This window comes from Trichogramma pretiosum, unplaced genomic scaffold, assembly GCF_000599845.2.
Source record: "Trichogramma pretiosum strain Unisexual culture from Peru unplaced genomic scaffold, Tpre_2.0 scaffold21, whole genome shotgun sequence".
NCBI lineage: Eukaryota > Metazoa > Arthropoda > Insecta > Hymenoptera > Trichogrammatidae > Trichogramma > Trichogramma pretiosum.
Genome location: NW_019640940.1, coordinates 1,160,911 through 1,186,826, shown reverse-complemented (window position 1 = coordinate 1,186,826; position 25,916 = coordinate 1,160,911). Strand labels below are relative to the sequence as shown.

The window sequence follows — 25,916 nt, the reverse complement described above, 5'->3', positions numbered from 1 at the left end:
CTGTAAAATGTATTATTCAAGAACAATCTCTTTAAAGCTTTGCTCCAACATTAGTGTAGCTTATCAGGTACAAGGCAGTTTTTTATGTATAAAAATATACTTATTGATCGATATTTATACGTATAGGCATTGCGATAAGTTTGTATATCGCGTTAGTATCATAATAGTTTAAAAATCATAGCATAATTATACATTCAGTCATTCACGAACAAAAATAATTGAAGTTTAAGTGCACTCTATGCTAATACTTGATATACGAACGATGATTTTATAGAATCTCAAGGCAAGTAGCCCAAACCAGCCTCCAGACTGACAGAACTCCTCAAGCTCGACGTGCTGCTGGCACGTCGACCCAACAACTTGTTGCTCGGCGGCTCGTTGAAGACCGCGGCGATCTCAGCGCTCTTCTTGATCGACAGGGCCTCGTGGTGATGGCGATCGGCTGTGACGCTCCTGCTGTGCTTCTTCGAGTCGCCGCCTCCACCGCCACCACCTCGATGTTTGCCGCCGCCCGTCGCCGAGTGTTGATGCTGATGATCGCCACCCACGTAAATGAGCCGACCCTGGGGATCGCGCGCGCTCACCACGAGGACCTTCTCGCTGCCCGAGGTCGAGGAGCAGCGCGACGAGCGACGTCGACGATTATTACCAGCACGCGATGACGAGTTTTCTTGGTCGCGGCTCTTGGTGCGACGATAAGGCGAGAACAGGTCGTAATCGAGCGCCAGATTGTCGGAACTGCTTCGTACCTGTTTGGAATTTAGATCAATTATGAAATGAATATGACTCCTGCGCCGCATCTCTCAACTCACCTTCAGATACTCCAAACTCTTGGACGTGGTCAAATTCTTGCTGTGCCTCCTGCTCTTCTTCTCGCGCTCGGTGCTGCCGTGTCTGCTCAGCGTGCTCTCCGCGGGCACGATTCCCTTCTGCCTCAGCTGCTCCAGGATACTCGGCTGGTGGTGACCACGATGATTATTATGCTGATGATGATGCTGATGACTGTTGCTGGGCATCCGGGCGCAGTAGCACTTGTAGCTCTCGGAGCAGCTGTCGGTGTCGCAGGCGCAGGGCGCGGCGAGATCCGCGAGGCGACGATCGACGGCCAGTCTCAAATGGGAGGACGGTGGCGACGGCGGAGTCATGGCTCGGCGCGGCAGCGAGCAGTAACACTTGTCGGCCGAGATGCAGGTGCACGACTCGGAATTGTAGCTGCACTCGCTGCAGCTCACGTAGCCGCTGCTGCTGCGATTGGCCGTGGTCAAACCGCCTCCACCACCGTTGCGTCCGTTTGGTCGTCGGCCCGTGTCGCTGTCTTCCGAGGTGGTGTGCTGGCCGATCGCTCGGCTGCTCTTGTTTCTCGATCTCTTGTTCTTGTTGTTGCCGCCGCCGACGATCTTGCTGGACAGGACGCGGCTGGGGTTGATCGCGTTGCTCTTGTGTCGATGATGATGATGATTGCGCTCGCAGGAGGACGCGGTGCTGCCCGCGAAGCTGCCGCCGCCGCGCTCGCCACCGAGCTTGCGCGCCGGATACAGGACCGAGGTGAACTCGGTCGGGGCGCTGCTGCTGCTGCGCAGCCGTGACACCGATCGCTTGATGGCGCGCCTGATCAGGCAGGCCTTGCCACCGGCGCCGCTGCGACGGCTCGATCGACGCCGCTGGGGACGACGTCGGCGACGCATTATGCTGGCCGAGCGCTGGTACAGCTCGTCCTGGGTCAGGGTGGCCGCGAGTTTCAGCAGGAACTCCTTGTAGAGCGGCTTGAGGTCGTTGAACGACATGCCTTCCGGATCTGAAAGACCAAAAATATTAATCAGTTAGTCGTTATCGTAGTCTTCGATTTTTAAAGGATATCCGATCGTTCACCGATTATCGTCGCTAAAATATCGTCGACGCTGGTCAGTCCCTCCTGATTGCGAAACTCGTCGAAGAGCTCGGTGAAGCCCAGCGGCGTGCCCGAGCCACCGCCCTCGAGGCCGTCCCTGTTGCCGCGCACGCTTCCGGGTTTGAGGAAGCTTCCTCGCCTCGGCAGCTCCACTCTGGTCATCAGGTCGCCCTTGTCCACGAGGATCTCGGCGTCGCTCTGGGATCGTTTGAGCAGTGCTTTGGTCGTGGCGGACGACGACGACGACGAGACGACGAGGTCCGTCGTTCGACCCGCGGCTGGTGGCTCGCTTCCGGCGCGACTACGTCGACGTTGTTGCTGCTGCTGCTGCACGGAAGCCGATGCTCGCTCGCTGCTACTGCTGTCCTGGCGGATCGGCCGGTCGAGGGTATTGACGCGGTTGAGGCGTCGGGAGTGCGTCGATGACGATCCGTCGCAACTTGCTTGTCTGTATGTGGACAGAAATCAAATGCAAACGAAGATTAACATCGATACTTTTCCAGTTAAAATTTCAACACGTGCCTGCTACGAGCCGTATTTCCGAACCTCCCATCTTCCGGACACTCCACGAGGCTCGACCCCAGGCTCTGTATCTTATCGGCGTCTCGGAAGTAGTCGCGCTGCTGCCTTCGCCTCCGACGCTCCGTGTTGTTGCTCGGTACATCGGGCGGCGGTACGCCCGGCCTCTTCACTCTCGACGACGCGGTGGATCCGTTGCTCGTCGTGATTTTTCGCGCCGAGTTCACGCCGCCACCGTTGATCGGCGGCAGCCTCGTCGTCGTCGTCGTCGTCGCCCTCTTGTCTCCGCCGTTCGCCGCTCCTCCAGCCCGTGGTGCAGTCGTTGTTCTCGACTTTCCGTAAATCGTCGCGCCGTCGTAGATCGAGTTGTCGGTGCAGCACTCGAACTCGAACGAGCCGCTGCGCTCGTGATCGGGACTGGGCGCCGACGACGAGGCGCTGTTGCTCGATAATTTCGGCTGCGAGTGGCGCGGCGTTTGAGAGCTGCTGCTGGTCGTGGCCTCGTCGTGGCTGTAGAGCTTCTCGATCGCGGGCTGTTGCTGCAGCTGCTGGGTGTACGACTTGTTTTTGGCGTTTTTACGTCTCTCCGCGTTTCTCGCCTTTAGAGAGAAATGATACGAGCACAATAAAATCATTTATTATTATTTACAATTTATTAATCGACCTTGGGTTGAGATCCCGTCTGGCCGTAAAAGCAGTTACAAAGACTTATTGCAAAATAGAAACAAAAAGTATTGTACATACTGGAGAACTTATCAGTGATGCATGTAACCTCGCTTTTAGTTATACAATTATTTTTACTTTGCCACTTGCGGATTCACAGCTCAAGGTACTTCGCCATCTAGTGGCGGAGTCTGGAGTGAATTAGGATTGAATTCTTTTACATTTTATTGATCAATTGATCAATTTCTAGGTATTTCAAGGTATACAGATTACAGAAGTCAGTCCAAAAATCAAAATTTCAATTCGACCTTCATTTTCATGTTCCAAAGGTCACTATAGAACTTTTGGGAAAAATAGTCAATTTATTTTTGGACTGACTTTCAAAGAGAGTGTCCTCTTCATAATAATTCATGTGATCGGGCTTTTATTCCAGCTATTTCATGTGCAGTTGGAATAAAAAATATATCAGACATTACGAGTTACAGTAATTTTGACGTCTGCGTTAAATCCGCCTTAAATTAAAGGTTTTTCTTTCATCGGTTTACTCACCTCCAACTTGGTTGTATCCGAACTGGCCATGTTGTTGCTCGCGGCTCTTCTCCTGTCGATCGGCGCCGCATCGGCGTCCACCGTCTTCGATTCTCTCGGTGGCGAGCATATCCGTCGATTCTGCGCCTGCAGCACGTCCTCGGCTCTGATGCCGGTCTCGCGCTTCATCTTGCGTCTATTCAACGGCGCCTTGGTCAGGGACGTCGTCATCGTCGCCATCGTCGTTGTCATCGTCGTCGTCACCGCCGCCGTCGTCAGCACGTTCACGACGCTCGAGCTCGTCGTCGTCGTCGATCTGCTCTCGTCCTCGGTATTCGTGCTGCTCACCGAGTTCTTCTTTATCCTCGGAGGTCTGACCGGTTGCTGCAGCTGCTGCTGTTCTTGCTGCTGCTTTCGATGCCTGACGTTCGGACAGTAGTCGCCGGCGGCGCAGGACGACGAGCCGTGCGTCGGACTGGTGTCGTCCCTCGTCGTGCTCGACACGACCGAGGCCAGACTGGCGCAGCCCAGGCCGTTTCTCTGTCGGGGCCGTCGCGCGGTGGCGTCGAGATCGGCCAGCAGCGCGCGATAGAGCGTGGCCGCGGCGGCGATCGCGTCCTCGTCGCAGCGACAGGCGAAGGCGTGACACTCGAGCAGGCGCGCGGCGCCCGGGCGACGCATCACCACCGCGAATATCGGCGGATAGTCCTCCGGGTCGTTGGACAGGCCGCGCATCGTGCGATAAAGATCGGCGTGTCGATCGTCCAGTCCAGCGGAATTAGTGATGGTCGAGGCTGGATGGGAACCGGACGTGGTTCGATCGTCGGCCACCAGGGGCACGAATGCGTGTAGATAATCGTTGGCCTTCGAGTCGGAGCCGCGTCGGACCTTCGTGTGGAGCTTGAGCGCGCTCCAGACGGCGATGCGCCGAAACGGATTGCACTTCTCGTGAAGGTCGTCGGTGCGAAAGGTCAGGCCGCGTCGCGACACCTCGAGCACGGCGTTGACGGCGGCCTCGGTCATGCGCTCGATCAGCTGGCGCAGAGGCTCCTGGAGGCCGCGCACCGATGCGACTCGGCCTCCGACAGGCGCCGCGCCCAAGTACTGTACCTGTAGTAGAGCACAACATTTTTATGAAGATAGATTAATTTATTCTTCGTTTTTTCAAAATAAATATATTTACCGGAAGCACAGCCGCGGAGCACTCGCCGGTGGCGGAGTTCTCGGCCTCGACCGAGGCGAACATGGCCTCGATTCGTGCCTGCACGGCGCTGTTGACTCGCCGCTGCTGGTGATCGCTCTCGGCGCCGTCGTCGCCGTTGACTCCTCCCGCCGAGTCGCCAGTGGCGGGACAACAGTCGAAGCCATCGGCCGCGTCGCCGTGATCGTCGCCGCCGTTGCGTCTGGCCGCGTCAGCCGCGGGGCACCAGGGCGCGAAGGAGGTCGTGCTGCTGCACACGGAGCGCGTGTCCTCGAACAGGGCGTCGATCCTGGCCTTGCTGCGCACCGAGACCTCCGACGGCGCCGTCAGTCGGAAGCCCTCGTAGGAGCACATCGCGACGTTACTATGGTAATGCGATTATATGAATGGTCAAGCTCGGGCTGAAACGAGAGTTGGAAGCTTCGTTATTGATTTGGATGGATCTAAGGGAAAATTTATGATTTTTTTAATGAAAGATGTAGAAATAGAAACTATTTACGGTCAATTTTACTGAGTTCGATTAATTTAGCAATATATCGGAGCGTCGACCGAAGTAATTTTCGATTAATCTTGGCTATCGTAACGTGTTCATAAAAATTCAGCAATTAAAAGTCAGCGTCGATAAAATATTATAAAAAGCCAAGCCAGCTTGCGCTGGAATCACAATAGGCCTGTAGCCAGACAATCAAATCGCTTCAGTATGTCAAAGACACCATTATTGCTTCTACTCGCTCTAGCAGGTATTTTTATCGATATATTTTTTTGAATTATATTTGATAGCTATCGAGATGCAAAGTTATCCAAAATTTCGAATAAACTAATTAACCTTGTCCACTCGAATTAGGCTGCCTGCTGCAATCGAACGTTCAAGCTCAGCAGCAAAAGCCATTTTGCGATTGTTTAAATTTTGTACCGACGGGTAAAGCCGTATGCGCGACTTACAACATCAACTTTTTCGACGAAGCCGCCCTGCGATGCTTCAACCGATGCAACAATGCCGGTAAGCACATATAGACCGCGTACAATTCGTCTTTGGGAAAAAATCGAGTTTATACTCAATTTTTCTTCTGTTTCAATTTCGCAGACCTGAGAGTCTTACATTACGGACGATGCACCGGACCGAGGCAGCGACCCAACTCGGGTGGTCGCATGAGTGGATAGTTATACGTAAACAGTTCTTGGTATTATAAATCATAGCTCATGTAACATATGTTATCCGTTAAAACTAGCCGAGTTACTACATTGTAATCTCTAAAAATAAAGGTTTCGCACTTGAAAATCAAATGTGTATATAATAATATCGGCTGTGTGTACACGTAAAAAGGCGAGAAGGAGCGAATGAATTACGGTACATCGCTTGTGCGCTCGTAAAACGACTAAATTCCTCTCTCTCTTCTCGGAGTGCTGCTCTTATATAAAGACGTGTCCGCGTCGGTAGTTCGCCAACCTCCTCTCATACTCGCTCCTCTCCACGTCCAGAACTCAATCATAACAACAGCAGCAGCAGCAGCAACTGCTGCAACTGCTGCGCCGCGAGAACAAGTAGATCAATGAGAAAGGTCCGCTACGCTTCTCTCTCTCTCTCACACTTGCGGATTCTATTTATTTACTCTCCTCCAGCTCTCGTGGTCTCGCGCGGGTTTCGATCCGTACACACGCCGTAGGTGATGTTTTTTTCTTCTCCACAGCTACGATCGTTATAACCGATTAGCAATATCATCGCGGATAAATGGATACACATATATATTGTGCTCGCGATACCAGGTCAAGAGTATAAAAATCTCCGCGGGACGAGTTTGCCGTAGTGCACTCTCGGGTAATTTAACAGGACGAAAAGTAACAGAAAAAGATGGAAAAAACGTCGCGCGATATAATAACATTTTATTTCGGAATACACGTGTGTGTATTATATCGTTCGCATCTAAAACGTTATACGCGGTAAAAAATTTTATTGTACATATACGAACGCTCAGCCTGATTCGCGAGTTGGCGTTTTCAGCTTATGCGCAGTTAAAAATGGGTTCGATCGATATATCTGTATATATGTGCTTTTAAACGACGCCACGGAATCGATCGTTAAATTCGCGACGTTTAATATATACCAAAACAACCGGTCGAGCTGTGCACGCATAACTGCATCTCTCGCCTCGCTCATTGGAATACATACATTATAACATCTCTTTCGAAGCGCGCGCGACGATGATGTCTCATTTCCAGAAGTGAATAATTTAATGTGTAACCATTAAAAGCTCGCTAAACCGTTTTCCGATATTATAATTCATTTCGGCTCGACCGAGCGCTCGCGCGCGAGCGACGTAATTATAGAAAATCACGGCGCACTTCTGATTCCTCGCGGGTTCGTCGATCCTTAAACGATCGTCGAGTATAGCTTCCGTTATTATGTATAACAGCGTAGATCGATACGATGCATACATTTTGACGTAATCGCGCGATCGATCCGAAAAATCGCTTCTATTCCGCGGATGTACATCCTTAGTATACAAAATAAACTGCATCTTCGGTCGAGCGTACGACCTCTCTCTCCGGCTCTTATTCATTCGTGCCTAATACATTTATATTAGCCAGCAGCGCACGGCTCGTAAATTCATACGCGTTAAACACTATGCTATATACCATAGCCAGTAGAATTACAGCCACGGCGAATGGTGAACTTTTTCGCGCGTCCGCGGTGCATAAAAATCGTTACACACGCAGCCGAGCGAGCGTGTCGCGCGCGCACACATACGCACCATTCTTATATGTATGTATGTATGTTCGCGCGAGCCTCTTTTCTAAAAGATGCGCGGCCTTGATTTTGCCGAGGCGCGCGAGCACGCGGCAGCACAACACACAAGAGGAAAGTTGCGAGAGGCGGCTGCTCGCATGTGTGTGTATACGTGTGTGTGTGGCCACTTTTTCCCAATTAAAAAAAACGGCCAAGTACGAAGCGATCGCGTATTAATGCGCGCCTCCTCCCACTCGATATACCGCAGGAGTGCATCCATGGAAAAACTATTATTCGTTATAGATTTGCAGGCCTCTTGTTGTTTTTGCGTGCGCTCTCGATGCGTCGAAATTCCTGCGAGCATCGCATGTGTACACGCGAATTATTATATTCTGCACCGAGAACTGTGTACGAGGAGGTTCGAAAGTTAACATGAAAAAAAACCAACAACAACTTCGAACGAGGTATGAATCATTTGCAAAAAAAGTGACTAATTAAAAAAAAAGTGTCCAAAATTTATAGCCTGGAAACTATGGGCTCGTTAACTGCTTGAATGCTCCGAGCGCGCAAGCACGAGTGCGAAAAAGCACACACACGCACACACGGGCACGGACGAATGTGGCACACGTTGTGTCTTCTTGTCATACTTCGAGCTGTCGATATGTCACATGCTGGACAATGGTTGACATCTTAACGACGCGTAGGAAAAAAGTTTAAGTCTGCGTCTCATTAGGAGATGTGTTTAATCGAGACAATCGTATACATACGAGAACGTCCCAATACATCATTGGATGCTGCTACAGTATAGTAGTAGTAGTAGTAGTGCACTCACCTGTAGCAAATTCCATCGGCATGATCACGATCGTGAAAAATCGATCGTCGGGCATCGGTAATCGTTCGCGAATCGACGGAGCATTGTGTGCTGTGCTGCGATGCATCGGGAGGATTACACGGCGCTGCTGAGAGGCATCGATGCGCGCACATACATACACACACACACGGGCCAGGAACACACTATATTATACACGAGAGAAATTTCTCAATCGACTTTCTTGGTCGAGCATCCGGTGCTGCTGCTGCTGCTGCTGTTCAATATTTACTTTATTCTTTTAACGATAATTTTTCTTTTCTTTTTCTTCGGGCAATAGTGTCACTGGGTAAACGAGCTGTATTATCTGCCTCGAGGATATTTGCTAATTGTTTTTTTTCTCACTCGCGGCGATTTAAACGCTCGTAATCCTCTGCACGACGCACATCACTCCTAATTACGATGATCGATCACCTGCATAAACGACGCGTGTCTATGGTAAAATGGAAAATATAATCCTTGACACGAGCTGTCAAGATCCTCCCTGACAACTCGATCTCGCGCTCACTTTTAAACGTTTATATTTTACTCTCCGCGTTTCACAAAGTCGCGCACTCACTTGAGAAACGAGAGACAGAAAGAAAGAAAAGAAAAAAGGGTAACGAGAACTCGAACGAAAAAAAAGGGAAAAAAGTCTCGAGAGTCGAACGTCGCGAGGATGCGCGCGGGCGCGCGAAAAACGTCGACTATCGCGTTTGAAGCTTCGCGTACGTCTGCCGGCTTTTAATGCGCGCGAAGCGCAGCGCGCAACAAGAATACAATCGCGCGAGCGAGAGAGAAAGAGAGAGAGAGAGGCTCGTCACGAAGATCCCCGAGTATAAAGTATATAGTACACAACAGGCACATTGGAGTTGGTAGCAGGAGCAGCAGCAGAAGCAACAGCAGCAGCAGAGACTATGGAAAGAAAAGGCTTCCGTGCTTAACGGTATCGATCCTGCGAGCCGCGAATATACACACTGCGCTTCTTGCAAGGAGGTACTGTTACGCTGCTGCTGCTGCTGTATTATGTATACAGAGAGAGAGAGAGAGAGAGAGAGAGAGAAAATGGAGAGCTTCGAAGAGCAGAAGCGATGCAGTCTGTTTCCTCCGCGTTTTGCTCGAGACTCGAGCAGTATCGTACTCTCCTCTCCTCGGTCTGTACGTGTGAGTTTCTTACACCGATGATTAGATGCCGTGTATACGAAGGGGGATTATAATTGCGCGCCCGCGTACACCTCTTGTGTCTATATGTATTATACCGCGTGTACGTGGGTGGGACTGCAGCGTGCACAGACACAGACACGATTGGGGCTCGAGCCTCGACTCTGCACCGCGATGATATTATTATGCACGCGCGGTCGTTTCATCGCGGATGTAAATGCACATCACCGCAGCGGCAGTAGTATATATATGTAAGGTAATGCAGCAGCAGAAAAATGATGAGCGAGATTTAATCAGCTATGGATCGGACGCCGAACGCTCATTATTCAAATCGCGCTCCGTACGCTATACGCTTGGCTTTGTTGGGAAAAAAATTATTCTTACTTCTTCTTCTTGTTCTTTTTTCTTTTTTGTTATCAGCTCGAGAGAGAGAGAGAGAGATGCTTTCCTTCTGTAATTTTGTCAAATTACCACTCGAGGCCAATTTAGATCGATGATTAAAAAAAATTTCCCTTGTAATTGCGATATACTGATTTACTTTTAGATGTATACCGACCGAGTAGACTTTTGATAAATGCGGTGAATTATTTTTTTTTAATACTTGAAAATAAAATTGTTGCAATTATTAGAACATTTAAAAGTGAACAATTCTTGTTATATCAACAAATTTATCAGCTGATGAGGTTAACATTTCACTATATGTGTCATAAATATTGAAGTATTTGACTGTACACATGTACACACCAAACACGTGTTCGGTAGCAATTAGGTTAGAGAAATTTATTTTTGGATTGATTTATCGGGTTAGCGCGAACGCAGACCCGGCTAACAAAAATTATACGCCTGAGATATCCACATTAGGGATATTCACAGAGGTCAACCCAACCGTAGTGCAATGGATGGGCCTCGCCCTGGAGGAACCGCCTTCATGATCACGGTAGCCTCTGCGCCAGGTAAGTATGCTTTGGCCAGCTCACGAGCCCCTACTTCACTAGGGAACTCGACTTAATCTCTTGCGGGTTTCCAAAATCCTATCCCCGCGGCGTTGATCTATTTCGAGACTCGCCCTCTGGATGCGACGCCAAAAACTAGACGGCGAATTTCGAAAATCCCCTCTACCTCTGCTTACTTTCGGGAGAGCGTAAGGCGCTACGATCTAATATTAGCCTAGAATCAAAAAAATGTGTATGTTGCACGTAAACAGTTGCAGCCGATTTATCAAGCTGCAACTATTCGCGCGAAAATTACCCGCCAAATGTTCTCGATTCCATTGCCGATATTGTGTTTCGAGAAGATCGTGTTACAATCTTAAATCCTATACCACAATATATAACGCGCAGCTTTCCTGTCTATACATTGCGTGTATATAGTAGTACACGCGTTTAGAAGCAAATAGTGTGGAGCGTTCGTGTAAAACATCAATCGCGTAGAAAAGCCATCCGTGAGAGATCTCGCACGGAATTAGTCGGGAATTTACCGGTGTATCATTGCGTGTGCCCGTGTATATGGCGCGCTGTAAAAGCATACCTTCTTTCGGGTAATTTTCACTTTTTAGGAAAGTATACCAGTCCGATACGATATTTACACGTACATATGCGCGAGGAGCTCGTGTGCGCTGCGAGCGCGAGTATGCGGGCAGAAAATTTCTATCGCGCGCACGCATGCAAATCCTCACGAGCCGGTTTTCCTCGATACGCGCGCGGAGAGTCTCGTGATCGGTGCTGGTAGATTGTGTGCACAGAAACGCAAGGGATATAAAGTACGTTTAATTTACGACGAGTTTGCCGTCAAAATCATGCGCCGCGAGTATATTTTTCGATTATATAAATTAAAGATATTATGTGTGTTTGTGCGAAATTTTGAGGGCAAACGATTTATCCGATTAATACGAGCGTGTGTCTAATGCACGAAACGTGCTCACACGAGGTTATACAAAGTATATAAATGTGATAAAATTAGTCGAAGGATTAGTAGAAAATATGACAAGTTTTCTAAGCACATCTCTCTTCCTAGTTGCTCGGATATCTTCCTAATTATCCTGGCTTATCCCAGTGAACGTTGCGTTTGTGAATAAATTCAGCAAGTTTTCTCATGAATTACTCGGAACAATCGCTGCTTAGCTTCGTTGTTAATTAATAAGTCATTAGTTTTGCTCGTAAAATTAAAGATAAACATGCGGGTAAATGCGCATATGTTCTCAAAGAGTTTAATTATTCGCAAGTGCCGAGGCAACAACGCTTTTCGCGGAAAATGGAATGAAATTGCTTGAAGTAACGAGCGAGAGCTATCGGCGAATATCTTCGATGTTACGCCAAGTCTAATGCCGATACCCTGAATTGAAAAAAATGAAAACAATTTTGTTTTCGATATATGTGGAGGAAAAAGAGAAAATCAAGTCATTTATTGATGAAGAGAATATGCATTTCTACGAGAAAATGAAAACAACTCGTTGCGAGCATACGAACATTTTTTTTATCAAGATATTCGCCTGATGTTAGAAAATTTACATGTAATTTAAACATGATTTTTAACAACGTTCTTATCTAAATGAATACATAAGTTATTATTTTTTAATTAAATACATAAAGGATCGTTACAATCAGTTACAACCACAAAAAATATCCAGTCTTTCAAAACACACAGGTGTATTCTACACTATAAACTTCAAAGAATCTTTTGCTGTTCTATCAAAATGTTTGAATTATGTAGCTAATGCTAGCATAGCCCATTTCATATTAATGTTAGAGCATTATTTTAAAAAAATTTCCAGATGTTACAATTCTACATTTCATGAGTGATAGTCCATCAACTCAGTATTGCAATAAGAACATATTCTATTTGCTCACACTACATCTCACACTTGAATGTCCTGAACTCAATTTCATTACTTACATCTATACTGAAGCAATGCATGGCAAAGAACCAGCAGATGGAGTTGAAGCACGTCTCAAGCGTCTTGCTGATAAATTTGGTGATGATTGATCGATCTCGTTATAAGTTCACCTTATAAGCGGTTCAAGAAAACGCGGTTGAAAACTCTAGTTAGTTATAAAAAAGTCATGAATTTAGCTGACAAAATGATTGAAATAATTAATTAAAATTTTTAATTTATCCAAAGAAGGAGCTGTATGTTGCCTCTCCGGCAAGGCGCTTTTATTTGAGGTCAACGAGACAACTATTTGAACTGACAAAACTGATTATGTAACTAAGTATTCGCTGTATTTTAATTTAAATTTTTATGTGTTTAACAATAAAAAAATCGAAATTCATTTTTTTAATTTATTTATTCATGATTGATTAGGAAAATATGCGATGCTTTTCATCATCACGTGCTTTGGCCTGTTGCCGCCAAGCAAATATTATAAAAATCTTTATTCATGAGCGATTTTTCGAGGATCATTTCGCAGTTCTCCTGCGGCAATCGCCAGTGTATCAGCTGCGTGAAAGGTTCCAGGGCCCAAGCACGGAAAAATCCTCTCGCTACTTTCTCGGCCAGATGTGCAGAGCAAGCCTTCCTAGACCTGAGAGGTAGTCGATGCATTTCGATCGAGTAGTAGTCCTCAAACGTGAGGGCGTGTTTGTCCGCCTCTTCGGGTCGCAACCGTATAAGATCGTAGAGTGACAGACTAGGAACGATCATTATCTTTTTTGCTGCACTCGTAAACCTCTCGCCAACGTACCAACGTTTTTCCATTTCTTCCAATTGCTCGAACATTCCGTACTTTTTGAATAATTTCATAATTTCTAGGGCGTCGTCTCGGTTCCATTCGTATCCTGCATTTTGGAGGCGCTCGACGATCATTAGAGCACCGGACGCTAATTTTAATTTCCAATCCACTTGAATTTTACTACAAGCACTTCGCCCTTTAAATTTTCTGTCGAAGCGACTCCCAGTAGGAAAAACGAAACCAGATAGTTCGGCACCATGAGCCAAGAGCACATCAACGGCACTTGGCGAAAATTGAGCCACAGCCCATTGCATCGGTGTCCGGCCCAACATATCTCGGACGTTGACCTGGACCGTTCGATTTATTTGTTTGCAAATCTCGAAGAAAAATTCCGCCATTCCGTCATCGTACTTTTTCTGGCAAATAATATGCAGAGGCGTGACTCCTTCTGAATCGGCCGAATTAGGATCGGCGCCTTTTGCCAGCAGCATCGTTACATAGTTTCTGCGGTCCGTACACACAGCATAGTGAAGCGGTGTCCGGCCCAACTTGTCCTGGGCGTTTACCTGCACTTTCTGCTGTTTTTTGCTACTAATCTGAAGGATGTAATGTGCCACGAGGGAGTCGCAAGTAATATGAAGAGGTGTCAATCCCTCTGTGTCTGCCAAAGTCGCATCGGCACCTTTTTCCAGCAACCATTTTACGATTTGTTCATTCCTCTTGACCACGGCATAGTGAAGTGGTGTCTGGCCCTTCTTGTCCCGGGCATCAATTTGCACCGGCTGACCTTTTGCCCGGCTGATATCAAAAAATTTATTGGTAAAGGACTCGTAGTTTTTACTGCCCCAATTTTGTTTGATGATAATATGCAAGGAAGTCAATCCTTCGAAGTCAGCCGAATTTGGATTAGCCCCGTTTTCCACAAGGATTTCGAAGAATTCAGCCTGTTGCTGCTCCAGAGCATAGTGAAGCGGCGTTTTACCCAATTTGTCCTGGGCGTTGATTTGCTCCGGCGAACTTATCTTCTTGAAGATCGCAAGTAACATATTCTTGAAGGTTCTAGAGTATTGTCGACGCGGTGTCTTGAAAATAATATGCAAAGGTGTTAATCCCTCGTAGTCGGATAAATGTGAATCTGCCTCATTTTTCAATAAGATTTCGAACAATTTTTCATCTAGTTGCTCTACAGCATAATGCAGCGGTGTTTTACCGAACTCGTCGCGAGCATTGACTTGCACGGGCCGATATTTGTCGTGAGTGAGCTCGAGCAACGTCTTCAACATGGCGAGGTCAAAGGGGCCTTTCGCCCGTTGGCATATGATGTGCAGAGCCGTCATTCCCGTCGCGTTGGCAAAATTTGGATCGGCGCCGGCTCTCACCAGCGCTTGTGCCGCTTCGACGTGACGTCCGTACAGGGCCAAATGTAGCGGAGAATCACCCTTTCCCACGAGGAGGCAATTTGGATCCTCGCCGAGCTCGAGATATTTCTCTACCACGTCGGCGCAGCCGTAATGGCAGGCCACATGGAAATGCGTCAATCCGAATTCATCGACGTAATTCACGTCGCATCTGTCGTAAATTTGAATAAGTTTCAAGATCATGATGGAGTTGTATTCTCGAAAGAGCTCGCAATCAATTACGATTTCGTTGCGTCTAGCCGCCAGATGCAGCGCTGTGGTGCGGCGCGACGATGACTCGCCCTCCTCGAGCCTGTCTTTGTAGCCGCTGTCAGCGACGAAACGAATGAATGAAAAACGAATGAAAAACTTTTCTTCCTTTGGCTCGTAACTTATCGAATCCACGAGAAGACGCTCGATTTCTTCGGAGCGAAAGACGTCTAGGAGGTCGGGCAGTGGGCCCTTCCATGTCGAGATCAGATCGTCCAATTTATCGAGTAACTCAACACGCTGTTTTTCAATCTCCCAATTGACACTTTCTTTCAAGTTCTTCATTATCAGTAGTTGACTATCCATGACTTCGGAATGATGGCACAAGCACGCACACGCTCGAATATTTAATACTCTTTTCACGATAATGACTCTCTGCGATTGATGCAATATTTTCTCGAAGTTCACACTGCGACTTTGCAACGTAAATTCACTACTCTAAGTACACTTTGATCTCTATTTGAAAAATGTTAAAAGAACACGTGGTTGACCAGTTAACCTCACTGACTATACGATTAGCTGTTCGATGCTCGACCCACCAATACCCGTGTACAACTGAAACTCAAAGCTATAGCAGCACGCATAGAACCAATGCTCAGCTGACTTTGTGGCATTAGAACATGTGGGTACTCGAAATAGGAAAAGAATGGGAGAGAGAGAGAGAGAGAGAGAGATACAGACTTTCACTTTTTGGAATATCAACGTCGTACGTAAACGCAATATTAAGAGAGAGCTCATTCTTCTTAGCTCAGTTGTCGTAGCTTCTTCTTCTTACTGCATCTTCCGGTCATATTCTTCCGGCCATCTCTTCAGTCTTCGGTCCTATCATACGACTGAGTGGGCGAAAGTGGCAACCGTGCGCCTATTCGAGACTCGCTCACAAGCACGAGTCCGACTGTGTGACCGGGCATATGGCGCTGTACGGTTGAGGTTGTAGGCGCCGGCTCAGATTTCTGAAGTAGCCGTGCCCGGTTGTTACGGTGATATGAACCGATACGAAACTCGAAAATGTTTTCTCTTTTTTATTGCATTGAAAAACAAAACCTCGAATTTTTCAATTTGACGGACGATACAGAACCTTGAAAAATATGCAAATAACTTTTGCTCATTCTTTCCATCGGAATTCGCATAACTTTGAATTTTTCTCATCTTTTCGCGGTGGGCTGGAAAACGCTGTTTTTAACAAAAATAAGTTCTTGAAGCCGATCGGATACTTTTTGAATTCCTCGTACCTTCAATTTTTTCGCTTGGAACCTCGTAGTTAAATTTTGAGCATCGATAGATTATTACGGATTTCTGAAGACATTTCTGAAGACATTGGGGGATTTTAAAACTGGAACATATAAAACTCGAGACTTTATTACAGACCTGCGCGCGAATGCGAGAAAAAGTTTATCGTCCGCATCGCCGCGGGTATAGTATGCGCTTTTTCAAATTGCAGTGTAATTACAGAAGTATAACATAGTTGCTCCGGGATCAAATATTTTGGAATATATCGTTTATACGCGCGCGCGCGGTGTATACTTTGGCAATTAAAAATCGTAACAGCGATCGCTGTTGCGGTGCCCCCCCTTCGGGCGAACAAAGTCAAAACTGCACATTTCACTCGAATCGAGAGAGAGAGAGAGAGAGCAAGAGAGAAAATATGCGCACGCATACTTATCATTCGTAACGATTTAATTACGATACGCATAATTTAAATGCCAGCAGCGATTACCCCTCGGTGAAACTATAATACGTACGTATATGCATATGAATATCGATGCAAATCTGTGTACGGTTCACGTGCCACCGCGTGTATATAGGTATGCAGGCAGCACAGAACTATGTATGTGCAGTGTCATACATTTACGTTATGCAAACTCGAGTTCAGTGTCCTTTTAAAAGGCCCGGCGCGCGCATTACAATTAGCGCATTATTATCGAGCCGAGGCAGCAAAATCGCGTCCGCGCGAACGGAAAAACGGATTGCCCAAGTACGAGAGCGATGGTAAACATGACACACGCGTGTAAGTGCGGGGCAGGTGTTACGCGTTACCTACATCATCCTCGGCGGTGCAGTTTAAAACGTCGGAAAGCCCGCATCGAACACCTGCTCCGTGCCGTGCAGCACTTATTAGCCGCGGCTGCTACAAAGCGGTGCACCGTACTTCGGATGCGAACGCGAGTAAAGCTCGGAAACGTTGAGCCCGCGAATAATGAAATTAGATCGGTCGGGGTTCTGCGCGCGATCGACGGAAATACTCGAACAGTGGGCTGTGAAAATCAATTCGCGCTCGAAGCTTCGAGTAGACATTTGAATAAAGTATCATCGAGTCGAGTCCCCGAGCGCGATAAAGCGCCAAAGTATACGAGCCAGCCAGAGTTGCCCGCGGCTACTTACCAGATGTCCTTATGCTACGTTGCGAACTGCACGAACTGCAAGCGCTCGGACATTTAAACTAAAGATGGATGCGCGGTACCGGCTATAACTATACTATATTGTAATGAAGTAACGGCTACGCTATGCGCGCTGCCACGCAACGGTGCAATTCATCAATTTGCCTTGCGAGAGCACCGTTTCGAGATTCTTTCTTTCTCTCCTTTTTTTTGCGAGAGCTGACGTCGAATGGACAGATCTTCCGACTAACCCATTACGCGCGCGCGGCTGGAAAAAAATATCGTTCCCTTTGTATTCCCAGAGATGTCCGCGCGAAGTCGCGAAAATAAATAAATAATTCTTGCCTGCGTTACGCGTGCATATTTTATTTACTTCGACTGGCAAAATGTTTCTTTTGAAAAACGATGGCCAATACATCTTGTACGCTTCCTCTATGTTTAATTATTTAGGTTCGACAGATGTACAACAAACAAGCTTGCACTGTGGCAGTTTGTAAGTCTAAAAATATTAGACTCCAAGGACGATAAAAAAAAAAAAAAAAATAGGATAGAGCAATTTCACGGCAATCCCCCAGCGGATGAGATTATTAGCGTATTGCTAAGTCAAATGTCCCCTTAAATTGTTTTTTCTCAATATTGTTATATTTTATTATTGTTGCTAAATATTTAATTTGTTATTGTTATTATATGATATTATTTAAAAAAAAGTTTATTGTAGTTTGATCATGGTCTAGCACAAGTATAATCACTTGCTTCATGACATCATGGGTTGAGTTTATGATGTTATACATCAAGCCTCTCTGTTGTCGGATGTTTTTACGATATACTTACATCATGAGTCGAATGTCCCCCGCAATATTATAACAACCGAAATGCTTTCATAGGCTAGCGCGATGTACCTCGAGGTAGCTTGTTGAGGTGTGCAATGATGCGAGAGCGGAAATAATATGAGTTGTCTATAATTTCCATTATAATTATATGTTAAATGAAATTGTGTGGATATTTTTTTATTAAACTGTAGATATCTTTATTGCAAATTTCATAAATTAAACTATTTGTATCTGTATACAGAAGTGTACAATCTTTTTCACCAATTTTGATACATCTGACTACTGCGAAAATAACATTTTCGATATTACACCATCCAACGATAATAAAAAAAAAGATTGGTGTTATGAAAGACGAATCGGTATCGTGCAAATCTCCGCTGTACGAGTTCGTCGGGCTTCGTGCTAAGGCCCATTATTGTTGCTATGAGGATGAAGATCACTCGATTAAAAAAGCAAAGGGCGCAAAAAAATCTGTTGTTCAAAAAACAATAACTGCTGATGATTATCGATGAATAATACATTAATCAAACGAGAGCAATTAAATATTCGGAGTCGAGCTAACAATTTACAAACAGAAAAAATGACAAAAATTGCTCTGAGCCCTAACGATGATAAGCGTTATATACTACAAGATGGAATTAGAACAAGGCCTTATGTTTACTATTTATACTTTTCTTTCGAGTAATAATAATTTTTCAAAAATACTTATAAAACGCATATTTCTATTTACAGGTGGATTTAGCTACATTCAATACTATAGGTAGAAATAGATTCCCGCCTTCCGTCAAGGCAGCTGAATTGGAATGCAACGTCGACCATTTGATAACGAGCCTACGAATTGTACACACACGATACGGGGATAAAGTGATCGCAGACTTAGAGTATGCCGATATTGGAAAAAAAACAATGTTGCTTAAGGAAGTCTGTACCCCACATTTTTTACCGACGCAGTCGAAAAATTTGTTTAATTTATAGTTGGATTTATACTTGGAGTACAGTTGATGATGAATCAAATGTTGGTGATGCATCAAGACTTCTTTCCAGCATTTCTCCTGCCGAAATGGACAGATGGACCTGGGGAAAGATGAAAAAAAAAATCATTTTTAATACAAGTCCTCTCTTTTATACTGATTGACGAAAAATAACGTGTAGCGTGTATGGACGACGTGTAGGAACTTCATGTAACGCGTAAAATGTATTTTACAACATAAAAAAAAAATGTGAACTTACTAGGGGAGGTTTGCATCGACGACACCCACCGCGCAGTCTTCGACATAGTTTCCTTTTCGCCGGGTCGCCGTGCTCCCCGTCACCTTTTTTTTTCACAGCGATCCTCGTCGCCTTCATCAGCATCTGAAACACAGTAGAAAACATTTCAATTTCGAAATACACACTATAGAAATTTATTAATTTAACGTTAAGCAACATTGTTTTTTTACCAATATCGGCGTACTCCAAGTCTGCGATCACTTTATCCCCGTATCGTGTGTGTACAATTCGTAGGCTCGTTATCAATGGTCGACGTTGCATTCCAACTCAGCGGGCTTGACGGACAGTGGAAATTCATTTCTACCCATAGTATTGAATGTAGCTAAATCCACCTGTAAATAGAAATATGCGTTTTATAAGTATTTTTTAATAGTTATTTATGTAACAAGTGCCCAAAAGGCGTTTTTGGGCACGAGTGTGCGGAAAAAGACACGAGTGCCGGCTATGCCGGCACGAGTGGGTGTTTTTTCCGCACACTGTGCGCAAAAAGCTGGGCACGTGTTGCATACAAAATTTTATGCAATAGTAGGCGAAAAATACGTTCATTTAAACAAGGCGTTTTCCCGCACACCCGTGTCCAAAATGAGGCATTTTACCGCACACCAGTGTCTAAACGAGGCATTTTACCGCACACAAGTGTCCAAAAACGCTTTTTGCACACTAAAAAATGTGCGAAAAAAGACATTTTTCGTCATACTATTGCATAAAAATTATTATTACTTGAAAAAAAAAGTATAATTTCCACTACATACTTCTAATCCGTGTTGGTGCTGGTGGTGACGACATGTGGTTGCAGACGAGAAGGATCGACTAACTGTTGTATATTTACACATTTTTCGCAACTTATATAGCAAATCGACTCGTGTGAGGCTGTATGGAGAGACATGGCTACTTATCAATGAAATTTTGACTTCTAGGCACACATCGATTCGTTGTTAGTAACGTTGTATAGGCGGGATGGCTCGGCGGGTAGTTAGTGACATTTCCTGTTTTGTAAACGATTAACTCGTGGTTTTAATGCTATGACTCCTTATCAAATCTATTTCCGAAGGGTGAAAAAAACAGCGACCACAACAAAAACGATAATGATGACGATAACGTCGATTATTATTTTCCGTGATCTGCTTCATCTGCTATACCGTCATGTCCCCAAGGCCTTGTTTTAATTCCATCTTGTAGTATATCACGCTTATCATCGTGAGAACTCAGAGCAATTTTTGTCATTTTTGAGTTAGCCTATGAAAGCATTTCGGTTGTTATAATATTGCGGGGAACATTCAACTCATGATGTAAGCATATCGTAGAAACGTCCGACAACAGAGAGATTTGATGTATAACATCATAAACTAAACCCATGATGTCATGAAGCAAGTGATTATACTTGTGCTAGACCATGATCAAACAACAATACATTTTTTAATAATATCAATTTTGCTATAACAAATTGAATAATCAGCAACAATATTTAAATATAACAATATTGAGAAAAAACAATTTAAGGGTACATTTGACTTGGCAATACCCGAATAATCTTATCATAACCACATCGGCTGGGAGATTGCCATGAAATTGCACTATCATATAACGCCAAATTGTTATTAACAATTATGTTTGTGACGGTGACTACCTAGAAGTGGCCCCGTAGCCCTATAGACCTACTTATACTTGCATGAGACTGCGCACGCATTGACTCCTCTCCCACGTGCGTTATATTTTCCGCGTTAATAAAATTTTCAAAACCGAATTACAATAAACGCGCATTACATACACGCATGTGGTTTACACGCATGCACCGAGAAACTACGTATACAATATATTCTTTGGGAGCTACGCACCGTGTGCGCTTGAAATTAGAAAATTTTACGATTATTACTTTCGTTTTACGGGATGAGAGACTGCTGTAGCCATCTAACGGCAGTCGCCGCGTATATAAACTACTACTACTACTACTACTACTACTACTGCTGCTACCTCGTGCGAAATTCAGATTTTCCATTTATTTTTCCCCGAGTTAGCAGCGTATCGCGCGTGAGGACTTCGTTATTTTTAAATTATGCCAACTCTGCCCTGCTTTTCGAAATTTGAATTTCAAAATTCTATACGGTGACAATTTTTGAATGTCGTCGAAAATTATCCAAATGATCATCCGCGCAAATTCTATTTTCAATCTCAACTATACGCGCCGCGCCCGAGACGCAGTCTACGCGACAATGATGTATATGAGCAATTCCTTAGTGTTTTATTTAAGGAATTACACATTTATACGCACGCAGGGTGCATTCGCATAGTGGTTGGATATGTAGGATTCGGAGCGCGTCATAAAATACGATTGCCGATATAAATTCTCTTTTGGAATCAAATTTCACTCGTTGACCCAGATCTACATCAAACTCTCGATTGCTGCTCGGCTTTTCATCGTTTCTCGTGTGCGTGCGCTCAGATATGTATACGTATACGTGTTGTGTATACACGCACGCGTTCGAAGAAAAAAATTTCCACGCTTTTTTCACGAATTTTCAATTTATATTCATCAACGATCGGCGGCGGCGGTGCTTTATAAGAACACACACACACACACACGTGAAAGCGCATCGACGACTAATTGGCTTTATATACTCTTCTCGTGTTGCGCTGCGAGCGATGCTGCTGGCCTCTGCTGTGGGCTGCTGGAAAATATCATAATTGTTATAAAATCGAATGGTGCTATATTGCAGCATTACATAAATAACGCACCGATATCCACGTTTTACGATTCAGCGAGACGACCTAATTGTTCGAGCCTGTATATACATTCGAACGAAACGAAAATTCGAGTTGTACTAGATAGAGAATTATGCGTTTACGTTTTTATTGCTCGCCCCGATTTATAATTACGCGATTACGATCGCGTGGATTTTGTTTTTTATTTGTCGTGAAAAACGAGCAGCTCACGTACTTAGTACCTAGTTTCGAGAGTGTAAGTATTATAATACGCGGAGCTCAGCTATGGGCTCTGTATATGAGTGTGTAAGTGTATTACCTTGCGGTTACAAAAGCTCGCATATACGTATATATTCGCCTTCTATTATACCAGCGGTGCTGGAGAAGTGACGAAATACATTATATGCACCGTGTACGGCCGGCGCTCATCGATGCAGATCAAATGAATTTGTACTTCGATCCAGCATGCGGCTGCTCTGCTGGTAACATTGCGTAATTATCGTATTGGAAATTGGCTCTGACTATTTATACACCCATGTACGTCTAAATTTCTCGGATGCCTCGGATTACGTACGAAAGTTTATAATGACAGTGCGAAGAAGGAAAAAATACAAACAATTATAAAACCGATTAATTGGGTTGTAGGGGATAAAACAGCACGATGAAGGCGTACATTCGATATAAAGTTCAATGCTAAAGGAATATGACCAAGGACAGGTATCCGTGCTTATTATACCTTTTCATTTCGTTTCGATTAAGGCTTTTCAGCGTACGCTCTGCTGCTGCAGCAGCGAGCGAGAACATTTTTTTTCTCTCTCTCCGACATAATTTCGTAACTTGGAAGTGCAGCAAGGAGAGCGAGAGAGATATCGCTGCTGCTGCGGAAATATATAGATCACATTATTATAACCTTGCATGTATAATTTACCAACGGCAGAGAGGTAAACACAAAATGATTGGGCTACGTTGTCTATATACAGAAAATGTAAATAAAAGAATATAAATACTAAATAATAAAGCATATATTATACACAGCGAGCGCCACACGGTAGAGCAAAACTGCAAAACGTCTCAGTCTGATTAGAAAGTGTCCCTCGAGCTCCCTCGCGGCAGCGGCGGAGCTGCACACCGTAATCTAATATATATATGCACACTCATACATACATACACGTATACACATCATATCGCTCATTTGATGCAAATACAGCAGCAGCAGCGACGGCGGCCGTGCAGCGGTGGCGCATGCACGCTCGTATCGCATACATAATAATATAAAACCCAAAGCCATGTCGCGACGATATATCCGCTTACGCAAAAAACCGGTACCAACTTTGCTCTCGCGCATAGAGGGAGAGAGAAAGAGAGTCTGATGTCGGTTTGCTGGTTCTCGATGAAAAAGCAAAATTTAATAATTTGTTAAATTCGAATTTATTTAAGCAATTGATCGCACCGTTTATGATAGCATTGAAGATTGTGTGAAGAGAAAAGCACCGAAGGTCAAATATCAAATCATCCTCGCAATGAAAGAGCAAAGAAAAAGTAACCTAAGACACGTGTAGAGTACACATACGTGTTTCGGAGCTTCTTGGTTAGAAGTACTTATGTTTGGATTGATTTATCGGGTTAGCGCGAACGCAGACCCGGCTAACAAAAATTATACGCCTGAGATATCCACATTAGGGATATTCACAGAGGTCAACCCAACCGTAGTGCAATGGATGGGCCTCGCCCTGGAGGAACCGCCTTCATGATCACGGTAGCCTCTGCGCCAGGTAAGTATGCTTAGGCCAGCTAGCGAGCCCCTACTTCACTACGGAACTCGACTTAATCTCTAGCGGGTTTCCAAAATCCTATCCCCGAGGCGTTGATCTATTTCGAGACTCGCCCTCTGGATGCGACGCCAAAAACTAGACGGCAATTTCGAAAATCCCCTCTACCACTGCTTACTTTCGGGAGAGCGTAAGGCGCTACGATTTAAATATTGGCTGAAATCCAAGCGAATCAACTATACAATTAAAAAATTATACAAGCAAATGGCATTGAGGTTAAAAAATAATAAACAGTTGTTTGGGGACAGTGGTTAAATTGCACAAAAAAAATTAAAATCCCAAGCAAAAAGTAAAAAATAATCGCGCATAAATCGACCCTGTATAATATATAAGTTTTGCATGAATAGATATGCACAGCCAGCGCACACTTTTATGTAAGCGAAAAACACGACCGATACGATACGATATAGGAAGGGAAAGCTAATCATTGTAGACGTAACCTTGGGGGGTAGCGATGATCGTATATACAATAATAATAAGAGAGGAAAGCTGCTGCGGTGTTGTTGCTGCATTACACTCGCGAGATTAGTGAAGGGTACGTATAGTATGTACACCTCTATACGTATACTTGTACCGCCACCGCATGTGCAACGTGCATTCGAAAGTGAATCGAGAGATGAGCTCGCGATTGTTTACCTCACGCGAGCGGGTAAAGTGCATATATTCGGCTGAAATTTTCGCCGCGCGCGCGGCTAGGCATGTAAATGCGCGCGCACACAGTCGAAAACTGTCAAAGCCCGTAATGTATACCAACAGCGGTATAAAGCCACTGATTGCTTGATTACATACGTACATACATGCTCCGCCGAGTGTCGAGAGTTCAGGAAACGATCGGAGACCGAGGAATCGTCAAGTTGATGTATATTTATGCGTATAATAATGTGCGCGATTGCGGGCTTATCATTACGGGCGCGCATATATGTATACGATATATATGAGTAATGTTCGGTAATGGTTTTTTCGCGGGAGATCGAGGTAATTTTCACAAATATATATTTTATATTGTATTACCGACCGCAACTAATTCTCGAGAGAAAAATACTTTTTCTCTCGATGCGAAATAATATTCTGCGATGTTCCATCGAGATTTTTTTCATCAATAATGTCGTGACAACTTTTCGTAGCTATATCCTGTTGGTCAAAATTTATTTTACCAAATGAGCTTAAGTTCCGATATCATTCTATCAGATGATTATGCCTCGGCGGAGACAATCTTCTTGCAGGAAAGACTGTCCGATGTTTTTGGCCATCTAACGGTTGAAATGGAATAACATGAGGAAATATAGGGAGATGTTTGCAGGTGTAAACAGGACTGTACTTCGTGCTCTTCAAGAAAGATTAAGTTAACAATTAGGTTTGTTTTTTTTCAAACCTACGCGCTGACGCAACGTCGATGTGCGCCACGGTCAAGACCTTTTTTTTCTGCACTCAACGGCGGCCAAGATTAATTTCAAATCGCTCGCATTGATTTCTCTTTGGTTTGATTTGCAAATTAGATACAAAGTAATGCAGGCGTAAAGAGAGTACACAGTTCGAGATAGAAAAAAAGTGAAAAGTCGCAAAAACTTATTAGTCAAGAATTTACAAGTTTGAAATGCCATTCCGATATGACTTTTGAGCGCAAGGAGCTTATATATCGTTTATTTACATCCGCGTGTGGTATATCTATTAGAAACGATAAATTCATATCTCAACTTATAGGAAGCAATTTATATTTAAAAAAGAAAAACCGTCTACTCGAATAATAATTATTTTTCGGTCGCGATAAAAGCTCGAGAACCGAAGAAAGATATGTAATTGCATTTCGTTGATTTGTCCGCACGTATATACAGTTCGTGCGCTCGTAATGTTTAATAGATCGTGAAATATTTGTTTTAGGAGTTTTTTTGTTGTTGTCGTTGCTTCGCTTCGAAAGAAAATCAAGTAGTCATGAAAATTTATTTATCTGTACATAAATCGTATTTATTAAAATTTAAAAAGACTTTTACAATATATTTATAAAATCGCCCTTTGTTCATACGACAGAATTACTAGATTTTTCAT

General features: G+C 44.7%; 2 protein-coding genes and 2 non-coding genes across 4 annotated transcripts; all 4 read right to left on the bottom strand.

The window, feature by feature from the left end:
• Window positions 1-278: 278 nt before the first annotated feature.
• On the bottom strand, window positions 279-5,153 carry LOC106659760. Its single transcript, XM_023457843.1, is given in 7 exon segments — window positions 279-1,795; window positions 1,870-2,336; window positions 2,435-3,006; window positions 3,620-3,808; window positions 3,887-4,708; window positions 4,782-4,886; window positions 4,974-5,153. Coding segments are annotated over 7 exon segments (3,852 nt in total).
• A 5,178-nt stretch (window positions 5,154-10,331) lies between these two features.
• LOC111693384 lies at window positions 10,332-10,493 on the bottom strand. Its single transcript, XR_002763409.1, has one exon. It is a non-coding gene; the product is annotated as a U1 spliceosomal RNA (small nuclear RNA).
• Window positions 10,494-12,857: 2,364 nt separating this feature from the next.
• LOC106659761 (tankyrase-like) lies at window positions 12,858-15,173 on the bottom strand. Its single transcript, XM_023457842.1, has one exon. It carries the CDS (start codon window positions 15,171-15,173, stop codon window positions 12,858-12,860), a length of 2,316 nt encoding a protein of 771 aa, XP_023313610.1.
• Window positions 15,174-23,662: 8,489 nt separating this feature from the next.
• Window positions 23,663-23,824, bottom strand: LOC111693383. The gene has a single exon (XR_002763408.1). It is a non-coding gene; the product is annotated as a U1 spliceosomal RNA (small nuclear RNA).
• Window positions 23,825-25,916: the final 2,092 nt, after the last annotated feature.

Bases quoted from the DNA above. Each gene is read 5' to 3' on its own strand.
- LOC106659761 (XM_023457842.1), bottom strand. From the start codon at position 15,173: ATGGATAGTCAACTACTGATAATGAAGAACTTGAAAGAAAGTGTCAAT.